At 43.6% G+C, this 20,150-nt stretch overlaps 1 protein-coding gene across 2 annotated transcripts in view; it reads right to left on the bottom strand.

Moving 5' to 3' along the window:
• Positions 1-20,150, bottom strand: part of LOC113032039 (nuclear factor of activated T-cells, cytoplasmic 1-like) — a 60,655-nt gene that overhangs the window by 10,480 nt on the left and 30,025 nt on the right. For both annotated transcript variants that reach the window (XM_026184684.2, XM_026184685.2), the window contains exons 7-9: positions 19,411-19,466; positions 17,212-17,344; positions 8,678-9,331 (exon numbers count right to left, since the gene is read on the bottom strand). In XM_026184684.2, coding sequence (XP_026040469.1) covers positions 8,678-9,331; positions 17,212-17,344; positions 19,411-19,466 — 843 coding nt within the window. The remainder of the gene's footprint in view (positions 1-8,677; positions 9,332-17,211; positions 17,345-19,410; positions 19,467-20,150) is intronic.

Here is a 20,150-nt window from a genome sequence, read left to right as displayed (position 1 = left end):
CTGCTACTCCATCCTACAGTAAATCTAACTGATCTAATTAAAGTGTACGTGATGTTTTCATTCACATAGAGCTTAGACACAGAGCTTTCCAAGTCCAGCTCCCCGCAGATTCGTCATGGCTGATTTACTACATGAGCAGAAAGAATTAGTTTGTCCTCTAGTAGTAGGAACTGTGGGGTCTATCAGAAAAGTATGTTTGCAGTTTTTAGGGCTGAAAAATAATAGCATCGCTCTCTAGCAGGAGACTCTTTGTAAAGTATTGTAGATAATGGCTTTAATAGTGGTTAATAAAAAATTTACCAATGCCAATTTACCACAGAGTTTTTTTTTCTTCCGCACACCCCAAAAGTTAAAGATTAATAGCTTATAACCTACAAGACATTAGTAAATGACCTATAAATAATTAATGAAGTCATTAGTTACACACTGTATGAAGGGTAAATTATTAAAAAGTCTCACTAATACATTTCTATAGTAACGCTTCATTGAAACTTTCTCTCTTCACCATCACTAACGAGCAGATTACGTTTTCAGAGCCCAAAGTGTAACTATAGGCAGAATTTTCTTTTCTTTGAATCTTGAAAGAATCTTGAATCTTGAATTTCTTCGAAGTGAAATGAAGAATTTGCACGGCTGACAACCAGTGTTGGGGTTAATGTTTTCCAAGCGTTACTGAAAACTTTACGTTTTTCAGTAACGCAGCAATATAATGCACAAAAGACATAAAGGAACTTTCTTTTTTTTCTTCTTGCACTCTAAAATCAGCTGATTTCAATTCACTTGCAGTAGGAGGAAAATGTTGGATTGGTTTGCAACCTTTTAGGACTGGCAATATGGGCATTATTTTTAATGCCCGAAAAGGTAAAATACAAACTGTATCTATGACAGAAACAACTGCATTATACTGCTAACACAACTTTGGCTTGTTGCAAGCACCTGCACAGACACCATTGTGCTAACACAAAGCTAGCAAAGAATCCAGAGGGACGATAAAGAACTTAATTTCTGTGTCTTTACAGTAGTAATTGTCTTTTGTTATATAATCTTTCAATACCACAAAGCTTAATAAAATGCTTCACTAAAATCCACAGTAAAGGGTTTTCTTACGCTTTTGGAAATAAGTAATCAAAGGATTTTTCTTTACGTTACCATGTTGCTTTGGGCTCAGCTGAGTACAATCTGAGAATTGGGGGGCCAGTTGAGGTGTAAAACCTCCATGGGTCATATGTCAATAGCAGGACACTCACAGTTCAGCGGTTACGATCATCTCCTCCAATGAAAGAAACCCATTCACCCACTGCTCTCTGCAAGTGGTCGCTGCTGGGGCAGGAAGAAAATGTGATCTTTCACTTTGGTTGTGTTTTTCTTTCTTTGACTTTCAGTGTCTTGGTTATAACAGCTTTAGCTGTGAAAAGAGCTCATAGTGTCCATCTGTTTGCGTGTGTGTGTGTGTGTGTGTGTGTGTGTGTGTGTGTGTGTAAAGAACAGGGGCGATGGAAGCCAGGGAAAATCACCAAGATTACATGCTACTTTCTTCCACCTCAGATTTTCCCCTCTTTCTCCATCTCTGTCTGTGTCTCTGTCTACTTTATTTCTATGGCTGACCTGCTTCTCCACATGCTCGCTGAATATTCCTGGATGTGAGGGGATGATGAGCATCTCCTGGCCTAAAAAATCTGAAACTTCTGATAAACTCCTCATGAGTACAGGAGCGCGCTAAGAAAAAAAGAAGAAAAAAGAAGAAGAATGAAATTATGTGCGTCTGTTCCTCTCGGTTAAGTGATACGAACATTCTGAAAAGGCTTTCACTTATTTAAGGGTTCATTATGTTCACTGTTACATTTTACACAAGCCTGCCTATATTTACAGTGATTTGTCATTAAACTTAGTAAAAGGGAAGGATATGCTCATTTGGCTTATATTATTTTATGTGTTACTGCTCTCTCCTTTCAAAGTTTAAATCTTTATCTCCCACCCTCTTATAAATTCTGTCTTGATGCTCCTTCTCCGTCCTCGTGTTTTGTCTTTTTGACTATCTCCCCCACGTTCTGCTTTCTGAAGCATTTGTGCATAGAGGAGACAGTGTACTCTGCCAACTGTTGCAAAACCCAACGGCTTTCCCCATCCCACCCGCCTGGAACAAACCTCTCTGTTGACATCCGTCGCTAAAGGATACAATTTCACTGACATAACAAATTTCAGATGGGAAGCTGTTATTAAGTGGTCTGGGAAGGAGACCTGCTCCTGTTTACTGATGCCGCAGGTATTTATATCCCCTAAATACATATGCTAGGAGCAAGCATCTCACTGTGGTTACTACTCTACGTTCAAATTTAAGATCCTCGGGCAAGACCCTCTCTAAGCTCCTGGACAGCAGCCCAGGAGTTGTTCCTGACCCCTGACCTCCCTGTTAAAAGACTAAAACAAAAAAAAAAGCTTGCTTTTAAATCAGTTGTGCTTCTTGGGTGTTTGTATGGACTGTATGAGTTTTCCATGTGCTCATATTATTTAATGCCAGGAGGAAATATCCAAGATTCAGGGCAAATTTATGGTTTCTGTGACTGCGCAGCATTTGTGGTGTTCAGAGTAAGACTCACTATCTCCACAGAGGAACAGTGTTTTAAGGTTGGTGATGAATTATTGTGGACTGGACAAAATGTTTATGTCATAAAAAAACAAAATACCAGTCGACTCACCGAGATCACTGAGGAGGCTTGAGTTGTGCAACTGGCATGAACCCGCCTTTCCCCACGGATGATGTATACTGAAACAGCCTTGAGTGTCATAAAATGTCAGCTAGAAAATGAACAGATAAAAGCTTGGACGCAGCTGAATTCACAGCTTAAATGCAGCCTTCAGAGCTTTATGGAGGAAGGAGACTTGCTCGGAAATCATCCAGTCAGAGCCGTCAACCACACTGACATTTGTCATGTTACGATTCAGTAATGAGAGTGTCTGGCATGAGGTGGTAGCTCTATGATCACAGATATACACAGGAAGATCCCAAGCCAAGCCACAGGCCCTGTCTCAGTCCTGACCTGCTGTGATCCGTGTGGCTCGGTGGCTTTTCAGCACGTGTTTCCTAAACCTCAGAATGTGAGCCACATAAACCGAGCCTCTAAACGGCTGTGTCAGGAGAAACTATAAGAAATACATGACATACGGTGAACTGGAATAATATAGCCTTAATGAATAGACTCAGATGAGTCTGGAGAAGGATGCATCTAGTGCGCCATGTGGCTTTACTCTGCTATATTTGATTGCATGCTTCGCCGAAGTCCGTTTTCCTATTGATGCCAGGTAATATGCTTCCACAGAAGGCCACACAGTGCGCGACGAAGAAAAAATAAGACACCGTTCTTTACGGTAGCAGTTCTGCGTCACGCACTTCTGATATTTGGCAAAAGAAACGCGAAACCCATTCAAAACCAGAATCAAAGTCTTTCATCTAAATGTGTCCGTGTGTAGATCCCAGACACAAAAGAAACCCAATTTGTTTAGATAATTTAGCTGCACATTTTCAGCAGACGCATTCTTTCTCGGTGACTGTGGATATTATGACGGAGCGACTGAAACCAGACCAGATCCTCTGGCTCAGCTGCAAGGGTTTGGGGCGCGCACGCACACACACACACACCACACACACACACACACACACACACACACACACACACACACACACACACACACATTAAAGCCAACCTGTTGCGGTAATAAATGGATCGAATTCGTACAGATTCGTCTTGCTGCATCTATCAGAACTATAATAATATTCCCAATGGATTTACAAAGAGCTTAAAATCAAAGCACAAATAAGGTAACCCCATTGCCACTGTCATATGTAACCACTTGGATCCAATCATTTGCTAAACTGCGAGCAATCTTGGGCAATAGGGTCTGTAATTGAGTGGGTTTCAAAATGTGTTACAAAAAATCTATTATGATCACAACCAGGAATCTACATGCTCTTATGTTCAGCCAGCGGGACAGACATAAAAGAGATGTAAAAGGAAACAGAGCTAAGGTAATCTAGAGGACTTCCACTCAAGTGCAAATGTATTTTTCTTCAGCAAGGACACCACTGAATTCCCTGGGTCCCATTAATGTACCTCCATTTTAACTCCTACACATCAGATTGTAAATCAGCATGTTTAACCACACTGTTATGTGCTTTATGAGAATTACTTCATGTATCCAGCTGTGTGCTGCGACAGGGTCTAAAGATTATTATTATTAGTAGTATTATTACTATTGTTTTTTATTTTTTATCACCAGCATGCTATCATCTTTTCCAGTGCTACTAAAATAACTACAATTAACAAGCTCATGGGATCAAGCAAAGCATTTACTTACACTTACACAGCTCATACCACAAGTTGATCTTCATATTTACCGAACAGCATATTCTCTAAAGTGCTTAGTAAGGCCTGTAGTATCTGATAATGGGCAATAAGAGCCAAAGCTGCTCAATTCACAGAGTAAAAATAATGGTTTTTAATCTTAATGAGAAGAAATTGAAGCTAATCTATTGCTGATCCCAGATGTGTAGTTGTTGATCCATAGCTTTGATGGTCTTAAAGGCCAAGCCAAGAGTGCACCCACCTATTAATTTTTCCCATGACTGTAAAACTTCTGCAGCAAGCCCAAACTTTTACTTATACTTCACCACGTCAAGGGCTGCCAGGAAAACGGGATTCCTAATATGAGAAGGCAGCAATAACAATAACAGTAAAATATCCACATCCTCTTTGTGGCCATAAATAATAAAAAAGCCATCACGCGTTTTCTTGTACCCATCAATATCACTATGTGTAGAAGGAGACTATGTTCTAGGCATTGCACTTAACCACAAGACAGCCTTTCTTTCTGTATACTATTAGCTGAAGCTTGACCTGCTCCCAAAAGGCCAGCGGGTCAGAGGTGGAGTGGTGTGAAAGCACACGATGTCACTTACAGTGCTTCCACATCTAAGCCGAGTCGACCAACTAATAGCGAAAAAACACGCACGCACGTATACTATACTAATGCTGTCTAAACATACAGGAGTAGCCCTGCTTTAGTGAGTCCCATTAGGCACTTCAACCCCCAAATCTTGCAGTCTTCTGCCCCCCCCACCCCAATGAAGCCTTGCGGCACACTCCAATGTTAGCGACTCAGCATGTTTTCAGCGCAGTGAGGACGCACGCTCAATCATCATTAGGGGTTTTGCGGAGTCCTGGGGTCTGGGCACCTTGCCAGGATGTGTAAAAGTTTCCATGAAGAATGCTTTGAGTTGCCTTCAGAAGCACTGGTGGTGGACAGAGATCCTCGGGAAGGCTAGAATTCCGCTTTTGTTGCTGGGGGTTGGGAGTTGGGCAGCGAAGGAAGGAGGAAAGAAGGATCAACAACAATTCTGTTTTCAGTTAGTAAAAAGCACACTAGCTTTGAATTGAGGAGGAAGCAATCGCAATCCCCCCCCCCCCCCCCCCCCAACGCTCCCATCTAAAAAACTACCTTGCAACACAAGGAAACCAGAGCACATATGTCAAATGTCAGAAATCAGCAGAGGCTGGTTTGCACTCTGTGTTTTTCTTATTTTAGGGAATAAGGGCCCTCTGTTTCCCAGAGAGGCAGGTGGTAGAAATCTGGCTCTCTGATTAACAGTAGTTCCTTTGCTGCGTGCTGCATTCAGTTACATTTCATGATATCACCCATCACAGCAGCAGCTAATGAGACAGGACACACGGCAGCAGCCTCATAGGCCCTGAATGCCTCACACTGCCAACACATCGCCTCTGCTCTACTCTACTCTACTCGCAACCACAGCAAAAATACCTATAAACAGCAGGAACAGGTTTCCAAGGCAAGAAAAATAAGTCTCAGAATAGTAGCTTAGGTTTGTGTAACCCGTGTTTTTCATATGTAGACCAAGATATGTCACAGGAAGCGGTGTCACCAGAAGTGCGCCTTAAAATATATGACAAAAACATGCTGTCATTAAAGCTTTTTTTCTTTTTTTCTTTTTTGGCTTAATTAGTTCAGCTAACAAGACAAACGTAATCCTTCAGACCGAGTTATTCATAAAATTCTATTTGTGTACCCACTGATCTCATTTGACTGCCATTTTTCTAGCTCATAAAGTACAGATAGCGGGCTGCGAGTAAGTACGAAATGTCTGAAATCTTTGCTTTTACAAGAGCCCCACTATGAGTTGTTTACCACAGTGAGTCAACAATGCAACAAGGCGTAGTCGCCTAGCAGAAGGGTGTTTCAGCCTCTTCTCGCCTCCATTCCCTAAACCACGCTGATATTTGGCCTTAATTCCAGGTAGGAGAAGTGAGGCTGTAAGCGGGTGAGAGCCAACATGCCACTGAGTGAAAATGGGAGCTCCAACGGTGATCTGACTGCCAACTGGAGTCTTCCCATAAAACCTCATTGCAGAAAAAACAAAAAAGAACCATCATATCATGGCTCACACTGAAGTTAGTAATGCTTCTATCGCAGCAGAGGGAAGAGTTCAGCACTTTACAATGGAGACTGTGTCTACGGCAGTTAGGGGTGTTTACATCTCAGACCCCCTCCCTGCTAACCCAGCTCCTTACGGTACAGTAGCTCACCGTTGATAAGTTGAGTGATTTCTCAGGGGCTGTGTAAAACCTGGGCCCAGCCAGAGAGACACATTTCCTCTGGCTGATGAGACTCGGGAGGCCTCAGTGTTAGGGCGTGGGAGGTGCACTGCTCTTGGGGAAGATCAAGTGTGCTCCTGCCGACTCCAAATCACGGCCTCCCCAACTGCTTGGGAGGAACGCTTTTTCTTCATGGCCGGTGTTAAATCACCGCTGCCGCGGTGAGGTCATCTGCTAGTCTTCTTTCTTTAATTGAGCTTGCTAACACACGGCTGTAATGCGTACAGACGGGGGAGTGAGACGCCGGGTTGAGCTGCCTTCCGATCCTATTTATTTTAGCTCAGGGCTCATTTGAGGGGTTTTGGATAGGGTCGGGCCTTGGAGCAGCAGATGCCTTGGCAGTATGCTGTTACCACCGCACACTTACCAGGACTCCAAGAGTTTACCACAGATGCTTGCACAGACGTTAGGTGATGTAAACGGCAGCACGCTGAGGTTTTCAAGGGGCTGCCTCACTGTCTTTGGTCAATCAATACACATTCCTGTGCGTCCCTAATGTAGCTATAATCGCAGGCTGAATACATTTGGCCACCGGGTCGGAGGAAGACTGAGCTTGCTAAAGTGACAGAGGATGGAGTAGCGGGGAAGAGAAACAAGGTTACTTGGATGAGCACTGCCACGTCGGTTGGTGTAAAAGGACCCGTTTGGCAACCGTAGTAGAAAACTCAAAATAAAGCTATCGTTTTACATTATTCAATTAATGCCCACGTGAACGCTTCTGCTGCCGTAATTATTGAAAGCAACAAGAAAGGATTCAGCTTACATCTCCAGACAGTCCAGATTTGTATGAATTCAAAGAGGAAAAAGTCTAAAAGATTTATTTACTTTTGTTGTTTTTTTTAGAGGAAAGAGAAAGTTTCAAATCAGTTTATAGAGCTGATAAGGGGCAGACATCCCTCCTGTGTCTGTGTTGTCTGTTTATGAGATAATGACTAACGGGACTCATCAAGACTGACAGATATGCTGACAACTGCTTTTCAACTCAATTACAGTTCCACAGCAAAACTCCCCAGGTCCCCTCATGCCTATCACCCCTGTACTCCCAGAGCTGTTGAGTGAATGCGTATGAGCTCATACACACACATGCAACAACATTAGTTTACTGAACAAAAGGTGCACAGGAAGGGTGATATTCCTGAGTTCAATGCGGTGGCGCCTCCCTCCCCTCTCCACCACCTCTAGTAGTTTGCAGGCAGATTTTAACAGGTCAAGCTGGCTGGATGCCAGGGATGTGCTCTATGGATATATATCATAACAGCAAGTGGAGCTTCTGCTAACACAGATAACAGGTTGCTGCCCTTAGAGACACAATGTGCGATGGACACAGGAGGCAATAAACCCAACCATATGGTCTCTTGGGTGTGACTGGTTTCATTGCTAGAGGGAGACTGGTGACCCCACAGTCTCCCCTGATGACGACAGCTGCATGGTGTGGACTCCGTGGGGAAATGACGGGAAAACAAAGCCTCTGCCTCCTGCGTCCCAGCATCCCTCCCAGATATTTGGGGGTGGCGATGAGGAGGGGGTGGGCCGGCTCAGGAAACCCCTACCCATTGTTTTGCTTCCTTCATTAGTCGTTGTGTCAACAGTTTGGATCGCTACGCGTGTGCCACTGTTTTTGTTCGGCTGCACCCCGGCTGACCCCAGTGCTGTGATGTTTTGACAGATTGTTTCAAAATCCCATCAAGGCAATTTACCCTTTGAAAGTCAAGCGGCCATTCGGACAACATAAGCTGGCCGGCACATTAAAACCAAAAGCAAATAAATCCGCTGGGCCTAAAATTAAACAAATCTGACGTAAATATGCTGCCAGAATTTTTTTCAGGAAATACTCTGAGGTGCAATAGGGTGCGGCCGTGCGTGAGGGCTTGCAGATAAGAAAAAGCTGTTAAATAAATGTGATGTGTTGCCCAAACAGCCAATTTTGGCACGGACAGTGATCTCATAAAGAGAAACGTATAACTTTATTTAGTTATTATTCTGGATAATGTGCATACACTGCAGGAACTCACCGTCATCTAGGTACATCTGGTCCAGTTCCTGGGGCTCCTGCTTGACGGTGATGGCCATCGAAGGTGGGCTGGCATCCTCAGGTAGCAAGCTTGGTGACCTCCCTCCAGCTTGGGCTGAGCCAACTGGGCTGTAGGCCTGAACGAATGGGCTCTCCGCAGGCCCAACTGGAGTGGAAGGGTGGGACGCTGGGGAAGATGAGGGGCTGCTGTTGGTATAGATAGGGTGGTAGTTATGGCGTCCTGGGCTGTTGAGGTGGTTGGGGCTACCCTGGGAGTGGAGCAACCCTAGAGAAGAGTTGTTATCTGGCGAAGATGGGTGGGCGAGATTAGGGTGGCCAGGGTTGTCCTGAAAAGGGGGCGCTACCATGGGTCCCGGTGGTGCTGCTGCGTGGGTGGGGCTGTTGGGGAGGCACTTGCTGAATGCCACAGGAGACAGGTCATGAAGGGTGGGGCTTGAACTGGGGGGTGACGATGGCATGGCAGCATGGCGAGGTGGGCACGAAGGGTAGCCCCCAACCAGGCAGGCTTCAGGGTCAGCCACAGGCATGATGGGAGTGAGTCTTGGCTGGCTGTAGTAAGGAGTGGAATGCATGGAGAGCCCCACGGTACCCAGAGAATCATATTCATCGTGGGGTTCTGTCTTTATGATCGGCACTGATGGGGGAAAGTAGAAAGAAAGAAAGAAAGAAAGAAAGGAGAGGTTATAAAACGTGCAGGGAATCCACGTGGCGCAGTGAGCGTATGACTGAGGCTGAGTAAAGCATCGAGCAGGCAGAACTGCGCCTGTGATACCCTTTATAATCCAAACAAACAACCACCAGTGGATCTGGGCTCAGCGTCAACTTGGCAGAGTCCTCTAACAGAGAAATCCTTACGCCTCCTCTTTTGCCACCCATCTTTACCACACCGTGAAAAAAAGCAAAAGAATAGGGAGGAAAGAAAAATGGATGAGTCATCAGTGTGGAAAGCCACAGCTGGCTCTAATAATGAATAGGACCTATTTTCTTTGGACTCTCCTCCAGCTCTGATATCCAATAAAAGTACTTTAAAGCAGTGGAGTGCTGCTGCTGTTGCTGCTGCTGCTGCTCTGGACCCCCAGGTTTCCTCCACACTCCAGAAGTAATTGTTTCTCTCAGGACCAAAAGGATAGTGGTGGTGGTGGGGTGGGGGAGGGGAGGGGAGGGGAGGGGGGGGTGAAAAAAAGGAGATGATTTGATTTTGATTAGGCTGCCTGAGCTGCTTAAGAGGTTGCAGAGCTGTGCCTGTGGTTTCAGGAGCTTCAGACCTCAGCTAATGCAGAGAGTGCAGTGACCCCATTTGATCATCCTGCCTGCTCCCTTCTAACTTCTAATCCAGTGCAGACTGTCTGCGTTGTTTCCTGATTACTTCTGACTGACAGGTATCACATACTTCCTCTTCACTGTCAAGAAAGGTTTTCTATTAATTGAAAATTTCAATCACAATCCGAAGCCTTCATAAACAGCGGCGTGTTTATGGACCGGGTTGAGTGACGGAGAGGGATCCATATTAACAAGCTCACTGCTGAGTTATTATATAAGTACACATGCACAGGCTGTGCCAGCACAAAAGTAATAGGCCCGTGTTAAGATACCCAAATGCACAGCAAAGGCTTCTGAGTCACAATGGACATACTGTTTATTCCTAGCAATTGTTAAAATGTGTTAATGGGTGTGGTGACTGTTTGGTGCCAGCCATTAAAAGTTTTTGGCTAAATGTACTTCGTAGTGACATTTACTTGAAGCTGTCAATATGAATAAGATGTCTGTGTGTATGATTTTTGTACATAATAGAACCTTTCTCTGACAGAAAAAAAGGCAAATTGTCCCTTACTGTGTCAAAAAAAAAGACATCTAGGTATGTGAGAGTTTGGTCTGAAAAGGCACCAAACGCGTCTGTAGCCTCCGGGGTGCCGAGCTACAGAGCAGCGATAACGTGGCAGGGAACACATTTACGTCAGCCTTGTCTGCTTTCAGAGCCCAGAGACCAGGCTTGGTGTCTGGGGCAGCACGGTGAGGCGAGTCCCATGATGCACAGGCCTCCTCTCCATGGCCTGGGGAATAACAAGTGAGTCACATGCTCACACAACATCCACAGTTACTTCCCTCCAGATTGCCTTTGTCTCCTGTGCCTTTTTCTCTGGTGTGAATGGACAGAAGTGTGCCAAGGAGCCGAGGGTGTGATATCAGAGTGGAAATGTCATAAAATGAGACCATTTTCATATTTTAGCTTGGGGTCCCGATCTGCATTGCTGCCTCTAATTTGAAACACATTTAACCTTCTGCCTTATGAAATCAGTCAAAAAAACAAAAGTCCCGTTAAATATTTAAAGAACATCGCGCTTAACGGATCCTGAAAACTGATATCTTGTTTCAAATGTCTCCTTGCAAAAGTTAAATGAAAAAAATAAAATAATTACAATATATGAAAGTTGCATACGTCCAGAGTAATTTATTGCATGTACAGATGCCTTTCACCAAAGATTGCTGTCATTATTTAAGTATCTGAGCACATGTGACAAATACAGCAATTGCAACCTCGCTGTCTTCTATTCTTGGATTATGACATTGACCAGCTGCCAGAAAGAGTGTTTTTACAGCTTTATCTTTTCATCCTATTAGACATTTTTACGAAATTGTGTCATAATTAGTGTATAAAGTCTGGCGTTATAGCCCAACATGTGTTTTGTAAGCTCACCGTGACCTTGACCTTTTAAAACCAAGTTCTAATCAAGTTGTCCTTGAATCCACATTTGGGCCTGGTGCAACGCCATTCCTCATTTCGCATTCAGCATAATGGGACGGCTGTTTGACATGTTTGACTTATGTCGGAAAAGGCTGTTCATTAAGAGTAAAGGAAATTCTAAGCATTGTTTTTTACATTAAGCAAAACCTCCACCTGCCTGTTCTCCAAAGTTGCAAACATTTTCTCCAAAATTCATACTCCTCCCTCCTCGATTTATAAACAGACGTGTTTCCTCGAGCTTGGTCCATCTCTATGTCTCATTTCAACTTTATATGAGAACTGAGAAAACAGATTCACCGGGCCCAGTGCAACTTCAGCTGGCTTCTATTTCCTCCCAACCTGTGGGTTATGGCCCACAGACTGTTGATGCTCCGCACATGGTTTTCTCTCCATTTCTGGCAGTTTTCCCTTCTGTCTGCTTGTATTGAACTGATCAGGAATGATCTAGGTATTTTACTGAGCACTTGTTTCCTCTGATGGGAATAGGGACAGTGATGTGTGTCTGTATCTGTTTATTTCATTAAAAAAAGCAAGCAAGGCTTATGTGAGCTTTATAAAACACTTTCTAAAGAAGAGCATCTGTACTTCTGGACGAATTCAAGAGGTATTTTAGGTTCTAACACTCTTTTCCACTGGTAAAATATGATACTATTATGCCACTGTGAAAAACATTTTAAGAAATTCTGGACACACCTCATACTATCGGCATGAATCTCCCGTGACATTTAACATGGAGCAGGTGGTAGTTCATTAACTCAAAGGTACCTCATGCACCATGTCCCACTGTGTAGGCAATCTGGACACACAGCATACCGTGGGCTTTGGTATACTGTAGGTTAGTGTAAAAACACCCAAAGCTGCAGACCTGACAGAAACAGTTCAGTCATTGTCCAGATTTTTTTTTCTTTAGAAAAACATGACTGTGCAAATATTTACAACAAAAGATCAACGTGTGGCTCATTAACTTTTCCTGTATGTGTCACAGAACATGTTTCTGGCTCTACCCTCTCCAGCTCCAACCACAGACTGATGCAGTGATGGTGGGAGAGAGTAGGCAGCCATTTGCGTTAAGAATAGAACTTGATATTACAGAGGAATCTCCAAACGGCCTGTAAAAATAAAGGGGTTCCGAGAAGTTCTTCGCCCGAGCTTTGGTCACTGCCAGCATTTTTTTAGCATTTGTTGTTTAATGTGGTTGGTGAAAACTGTTTCTTGTTTCAAGAGCAACACGTCACATCTCTACACACGCAAGAATTATTGGACGGGAGCTCGGAAAAGGGAAGCTCATTCTGGGAACCAGACGACAGTTGTTCTGCATGTACATCTCATCATCACAGACAGGCACTTAGGCTTCAACCGCAAATGCTGCTGATGGTATATTTAAACAATAGCAGTCTTCTCGACTCATCGGCTAAATGCACCTATACCTCATAATCAGTTCATCCCAATGGAGAAACATTTTTTCCATAACTGGTATAACTCTTTTTTTCTAAAGATTCTAAAAAATAATCTTTATTTTGTTCTGTAAAGGGAAAGGTCAAGTTCTTGTATTCACTTGGACACAGGCGGGGGTTGCTTTGTGTATATCATAGACTGCATATAAAATATAGCTATCTGGTCTTTAAGTCTAACGTCATTAGCTATGTCTGGGCCCAAACACTGCTGCAGGTCTCCAAGTCAAACGATCACTGCAGCATTACTGAGAGTTGAAAAACTGTCTAAATTCTTTCATCTGTAATAAAATGATCAGTGTGGCTGCTCTACCAGGTGTAACAATTAAGTTTAACATCCAGGCATCCATGAAGAAGTTTAACGGAGTTAGAAGTTAGCAGGGAGTTAGCTCGCTAGCTTCCATCTAAATATAATATACCATGTTCAGACTGAGGGATTTCTGAAACAAATTAAGACGTACAGCTCTGCTATCACTTCCAACATAAATGAAGACAGAAAACTAAAAAGCAGTGACGTTTGTAGGGTTACTGAAGTTGGGCTAGCTGGTATATAATGATGTGCTACGTGATCGCTAGCAACACATCTATGTTAGCATAATATAAACAGTAAAGCTGGAGGATGAACGCTAACAAACGGAGGACTTTTTTCCACTCAATAAAAGTTTAGGTGAGGGTTCCCGATGGTTAGGTGCAAATACAATCTCATGGCAGGATGCTGTAAACGGATCAAACTTCAGTCAGGAAAACAACTTAGATAATCCATCCACAATACGAGGTTAGTCATTAATATACTGCTGCATGGGCTGAGCTGTAATTACATTGTAAGGTTTAAAAAACTCTTCTTTAAATTGAAGAGTGGTAACAAAAACCGAGAGAGGCCGACAGTGATCACTGACTGTTTTTAGGGGCTTCTTAGATATGCCGTTGATGCAATTGTGTGCACAGAAAGTCATATGAGCGACACCACAATCAGGACAGAGAAGTCCAGTTTAGCCTAGCAGACAGCTAAGAGTCCAGCTAGCAGCAGCCAAATGTCAGTCACAGTTGTCCCAAATAATGAAACTTTAAGCCTTAACATAATGTGATACATAAATTTTATATAATAATAACGGATTTGATTTATATAGCGTTTTTCAAGGCACCCAAAGCGCTTTACAATACCATTCACTCTCGCATTCACACACTGGTGGAGGCAAGCTACAGTTGTAGCCACAGCTGCCCTGGGGCAGACTGACAGAAGCGAGGCTGCCATATCGCGCCATCGGCCCCTCTGGCCAACACCAGTAGGCGGGAGGGTAAAGTGTCTTGCCCAAGGACACAACGACCAGGAGCCACGTTTGCCCGTATAGTCAGAAATGAGGAATTAGACATACAGACCAAAACAGTTTTTGCACTATTTCTGCTAAAATTTAAGTCTATTGGTATTACCGACCCATCAGGTTGCGGCAGACAGCCGCCCCTCCCTGAGCCTGGTTCTGCTGGAGGTTTCTTCCTGTTAAAAGTGAGTTTTTCCTTTCCACTGTCACCAAAGTGCTTGCTCATAGGGGGCCATATGATTGCTGGGTTTCTCTCTGTATGTATTATTGTAGGGCCTATCTTACAATATAAAGCACCTTGAGGCAACTGTTGTGACTATGACTGTGTTGTGTTGTGATTTGGCGCTGTATAACTATATTGAATTGAACTGAACTGAATTATTACCTTCCTTAGCAGCCAGCCTAAAGGAACTGCAGTATTTGGCACTTCCTCTAACAGTTTCCTGCTTTGTATACACAATTTACCTCTTCCTCACTTACATAGAGCATGTCCATTTTTTTGCACTATATTAGCATGGCAATGTCTCAAAATTCCACAGCATCCATCTATTGCTATCTTTCCACTGCATCTGACGGGCCTAATATAAACTTCTTAATTAACAACAGAGGCAGTGAACATACAGATCTGCTGAAATAATGATGCCTGTTGAAATAATATGTCTGGTGTACTTGCGGGGCAAAATATAGCAAACAGTTTGTTTGTTTTATTATCCCCCCCCTCCAGATGTGTTTTGTTCTTCAAATGCAGGTATCAATGTTTAGCCGCAGTATTGCCAACCACATATGCATTAGTGTCAAAGAATAACAAGATGGTCACATGACCTGAATGGAAAATAAAGGTGGTTTTCACTAGCATCTGGGTCCCAGAGAGTGTTTGCTTCATCCTTCCGCTGTTTTAAACAAGTTGGGCTATTTTAAGGTTTTGGTTTGCTTTTTATAGATGAACAGACAGCAGAGTGTGAAAGAAATGTTCTTTCTAAACAACGTCAGAGACCACAACTGTGCTTGAAGTGGGACATAGGGCCGGAAGAGTCTTTTCATACGAGCGAGCAAAAAAAAGAAGAAGTAAAAAAAGTGTCGACAGCAATGTGTGTCTATGCGTGTGTGTGGGTGTTCTCCTCCGCAGCCCACCCCGAGTACATGGCCGCAGTGTTGGTTGTTTCACTCACTGTTGACACACACACACTGAAACCCTCAAAAGCAAACAGCTTCACTAGGGTTTCCTCATTCTCTGCTGCAGTATTGAAACTGTGAAACTATTGCAGTCATCCTCACTGTGCACAGTCTGTGATAATTAGAACAATTTTAACATTGTGGTCAAAAAAATAAAACCAAAGTTTTTACCAGGTAGATCACAACTATGGAACTCAAGCTCTGTGTTCTGCTTCACCTGCTATCTCCCAACAGAGTCTCTGTTTTTCATATGATCAGCTGTACTTTTTTAATGCGTATGCTGTATCTGAAAATAGAACTCAAAACCCTTGTCGTGGTCGCTTTGGCTGTAACACTTGTAAGTTAATTAAACTTCTTTGACAAGACATGGGCCCCGCTTGTGTGGTCCACGCTGTACTTGTGGTTTATTTGGCAGCAAAGGAAAGAACACAACAAGCCATCTTTTAATTAGAGCTGCGTGCACGCTCAGAGAACTGACTTTGAGATGCGCCGTGGATGTTGAAAAGCCTTTGCATCTCCTTTTCTCTCTGTCTCTTTCTATATGAAACGGATGAGCAGCTATATATGGCCACAGTTTGTCTTGTCCCACACTTGTCCGGTTACCCACAATGCACTTGTTCATCATATTATCAGGCATCTCCAAATAGGGCTGTGCTCTATTTGTTCTCAGAGCCTCATCCAAAATCCTGATCACTTATCTCCCGAGGCCATAAATGCATCTGCTGATAATCTAAATGTCACATCTTATTAACAGCTCTGGTCTTTAAACACATTGCTTGCCTGCTATCCCAGAAGCATTAGACCCATTAGGCTCTGATCAATGAAAACAAGATACCACTGTTTTGATCTAATGGATTTCGCTGGTTATCACAAGGGGAATGCGTGCCTTGTAAAAGCACGGTTACTGGTTAGAATTCCAAAACCGACTCGAGCAAATGAGCTGCAGCATTTGCTAAGTCTGCCTTCAGCAACTACTGTTTAAAGAGGCAGAAGAGTTCTCCGGTGTCTTGAAAAGCTCTTAACTGCGTCGGTGCCGCTTCTCAGCAGACCAACAAGCAAAGGACTTACTATGGCACCATATTTGGAAAGCTGCGGCTTGAAAGAGCAAACCGGCGCAATAAAATAATGCTATTCTCGTGGGATGCTTGAAAGCGATACTGAAGATGATATTTCACCTGTGCCTACTGTGAAGAGCAAATAGCTCGCAATGCAATTTCGAGGCTGAACTTTTTAACTCTTAACAATACATTCTTCAAATTCCAACGTGAAAGCCATCTATAAACACTGAGGCTTGTGATAAACACACACACACACACACAGACAGAGGTATTTCTGGGTTTTCAGGTTGCTACATGAATGATATGGCAAAGCAATGGCTGGCTGTGTGTGTGTGTGTGTGTGCGTGGATGTTTTTTTGTCAATTCATAAGTGTGCTGGAAGAGAATGTGTGGGGCCGGGTGTGAAAGTCAGGTCGCTGGGAGATTGACTCCTCTACATCAACAGTGCTCGGAGGCTCTGTCACTCAGTAGGTGCACCTCATGGCTGGGGAACGTGCTGTCACTGCAGAATAAACACACTTCACACCTCCTGCACTCGCTCAGAGGCTTCAGCCAAGTGCTGCCACTTACAACGTCAAAAACATTCACAAAAAAAAAGGGGGGCTACAAATTTCACGTAGCACTTTAACGGCTGAGGTAAAATAGGACGAATGGCTGTCAAGATGTGAAAAGGCACACAGTTGCAATAAAGAACGCAAAGCGTGCAGCTTGTGCAAAGCATAGGAGTGTTGCAGTGTCACTGGTAATAGAAAGGGTGGGTGGATGATTATTACCATTTGGAGGAAGGTAGGTAAAGCGCTGGGACTGGCTCCTCTTCCTCTTGCCGTTGCAGACGTAGAAGTTAACCTGCACCGAGCTGGATATTCTCTGGTTTCTATATGGCGGGATCTCCACAACAAGAGCGTTCTAAAACAGAAATATGATATGATAATAAAAACTCAGGTGTGAGACGTCATTTTGATTTTCACACTTCCTCTTAAATAACCAACTTCTTTTTAGTACTTTGTGCTTTGTAGTTTAAACTTTTTATTTCTTGCTTTGTCTCAAATTTAGGCTGAGGCGTTTTTGCAAATTTTGGAAAGCTTGGGATCACCATGATATTTTCAAAGGAAGTTCTGCAAATTCAAAAGACTGGAAAGACTACACAGCATGGGTTTATAATGACTGTACACCTGTGGGAATTAAGAGATTAATCAACAGCTATGTTTGTTTTGCAGTTGGCCAGTATTCAGGATACTGTTTCCAAGAGGCTGGACTGGGAGCAGGTCTAAATGAGCACGTCTGGACTGTGTAGATGCAGCACGAGAGCTCAAGAGGTTGGTCCAGTGCCTGTGTTTGTCTCTGAGGAAAACCCAGGAGCTTTAGCATCGTCCCTGTACTGCACGAGAGGAGGGAGGCAGCCAGCTTATTTGTTTGTACAGCCGTGCCTTTGCTGGCTTGCCTGCTCGCCTCCTCTGCATCGATACACCACAGCAAGTCTGTATGGATATGAACTTGCAAATATATTGAGAACATTGCAAAAAAAAATGATCCCGGGGCAGCTGTGACTCTCCTCTAGATCTAAACAGGCTCAGAGTGAGGCATTTTTCGACAGAGAGCAGGTTTCTGTTGGTCATTGCCACACTTGAAGGAAGGTGGGAGGGACGGGTTGGTGGGGGGAAGTCAGAGGTGAGCTCAGCACCAGTCTACCCTCCAGATAATGACAAAGAAAAACATGCAGGTGGCAGACTTTAGGGTGTTAAGTGCGTGCGCGCCGCTTTCCCTCGCTTCCCAACCCCGTGAAAGTTAGCACACTCTCGATGGCAATAAAAACACAGTCGAGCAGGCAGTCAGACTGGAGCACTTTAGAGTAGTCTAGTCGCAGCTGGCATAAGAAGAGGGCCTGTTCTCGCTCGCTGTCTCTAAGTAATTGTTTATTAGATTTACAAACACACTGTAAGATTTGTGTTTTATCAATGCTGACTGCTAATTTTCCAGCATCCGGGACTCTAGCCATCACGCATCAGCCGGCCCTGCGGAGCAATTAGACACCACACTCCATATTTGTCCTACTGATGCAACCGAGTCATTTACCCAAGCGAAACAGCAGCGGCAAGCCAACGACAAACATCCCGACTTGCAGACTTTAGTTGGGGATAGTTAACTATGTGCGAGTGTAAATCACCTCAGTTAGTTTACAGTGGGTTGACACAGTTGATGAAAAGAATCGTCATTTCAAAACATACTGTCATCCTGCACAAGCAAACAGGTTCTGTTCTTGACTCTGTCCACAGTAAAAAGCAGGCCTAATGAACCTTGATGAAATCTTAATTAAGTCCAGAGCTCAGGCAGCTCCCTGTGACACATAGAAAAACATTTGCCTCATTCCCTCTGTTGACGATTCCCTTTTCGCTTGCTTCTACATTAACAGTCCGACTGAGCGTCAGTTAAACGAGTACACTGGTTTATTTTCTCATTACCACCCTCATGAAAGGCAGCAGGTAGGGTGCGATTTGCACTTGGCTGCACGGTCTCAACGTAGATGAAGTGTTTGAGCCCAATTCAGCAAACCTCACTGTGAACTAAACGTCTGGCTATGCTAGGAGGATTGTGTGTGTGTGTGTGTGTGTGTGTGTGTGTGTGTGTGTGTGTGTGTGTGTGTGTGTGTGTGTGTGCGCGCGCGCGTGTGTGTGTGTGTGTGTGTAACCCATACATGTGTATCTTCATGGATTAGATGCAAAAACAACATGACAGCCTGCGTCTAATTACTTCCAAGAGGATAAGGAGATTTTGTGAAAATTCCATTCAGGATTGCATCGGCTAAACATCATTGTCTATGTTGCAATTTGTAATAACTTAGCAAAGGTTACATCATTACAGGGGACAGATGAGGAAAAGACAGAGAGAGGAAAAGGAGAAAAAGTCTCACGGGAAGGTGGGACTGGAGACGGCACGAGCATTTCAAATAAATCATGCTGGTAAGGTGCACTCACTGATTTGATGGAGTCCTTGTCAACTTTGGCTTCCGTCTCCCAAAGATGATGCCCATCTGTTTTGCAAAAAGACAAATGCATTATTTAGCGGAGGCCCTTACAAACTGCATCAACATATAGATGAGATGGACCTCATTTGGAGTGTGGCTACAGACTTTTGGATTTGGGGAAAAAAAACATCACGGTTTCGACAGAAATTGAATAAAGAAATTCTGTTCTCTCAAGTTCTTGTTGATATGTGCTGTTTTGGATCTTTTTATTTCATCAGTTTCATTTTCACACTGCCAAAGTCATCTCATTCAAACGTTTTTGTCACTATTCTTTCCTATAATAGACCTGCTCCTGTTCTCTCTAGTGTTTTTTCACTCCCCCTTTCAGGCTGTCTGTCACGCACCCTCCTCTTTGACATCTCTAAAATTAGAAACATCCTGTGTCACAGTGATGCTGAAAAGCTAGTTTATGCATGCATCACTTCTAGGCTGGACTATTCTAATTCATTATTATCAGGCTGTCCTAAAAGCTCCCAGAATAGCCTTCAGTTGATCCAGAACTCTGACTGGGACTAAAAAAGAGTTCTGGATCACATATTTCTCCCATGTTGGCTCCCCGTTAAGCCCAGAATTGAATTTAAAATTCAATGACATGCAAGGTCTTGAATAATAAGGGAACATAAACAGAGCACTTGATTGTTGTGTTGGGGTTTCTTTCTAATACTGTAGAGTCTTTACGGTATAATAAAA

Source organism: Astatotilapia calliptera, chromosome 11 (genome assembly GCF_964374335.1).
Source record: "Astatotilapia calliptera chromosome 11, fAstCal68.1, whole genome shotgun sequence".
In the NCBI taxonomy this organism is placed as follows: Eukaryota; Metazoa; Chordata; class Actinopteri; order Cichliformes; family Cichlidae; genus Astatotilapia; species Astatotilapia calliptera.
Note: the sequence above shows the minus strand (reverse complement) of the source record. Positions and strands in the feature narration are given on the sequence as shown.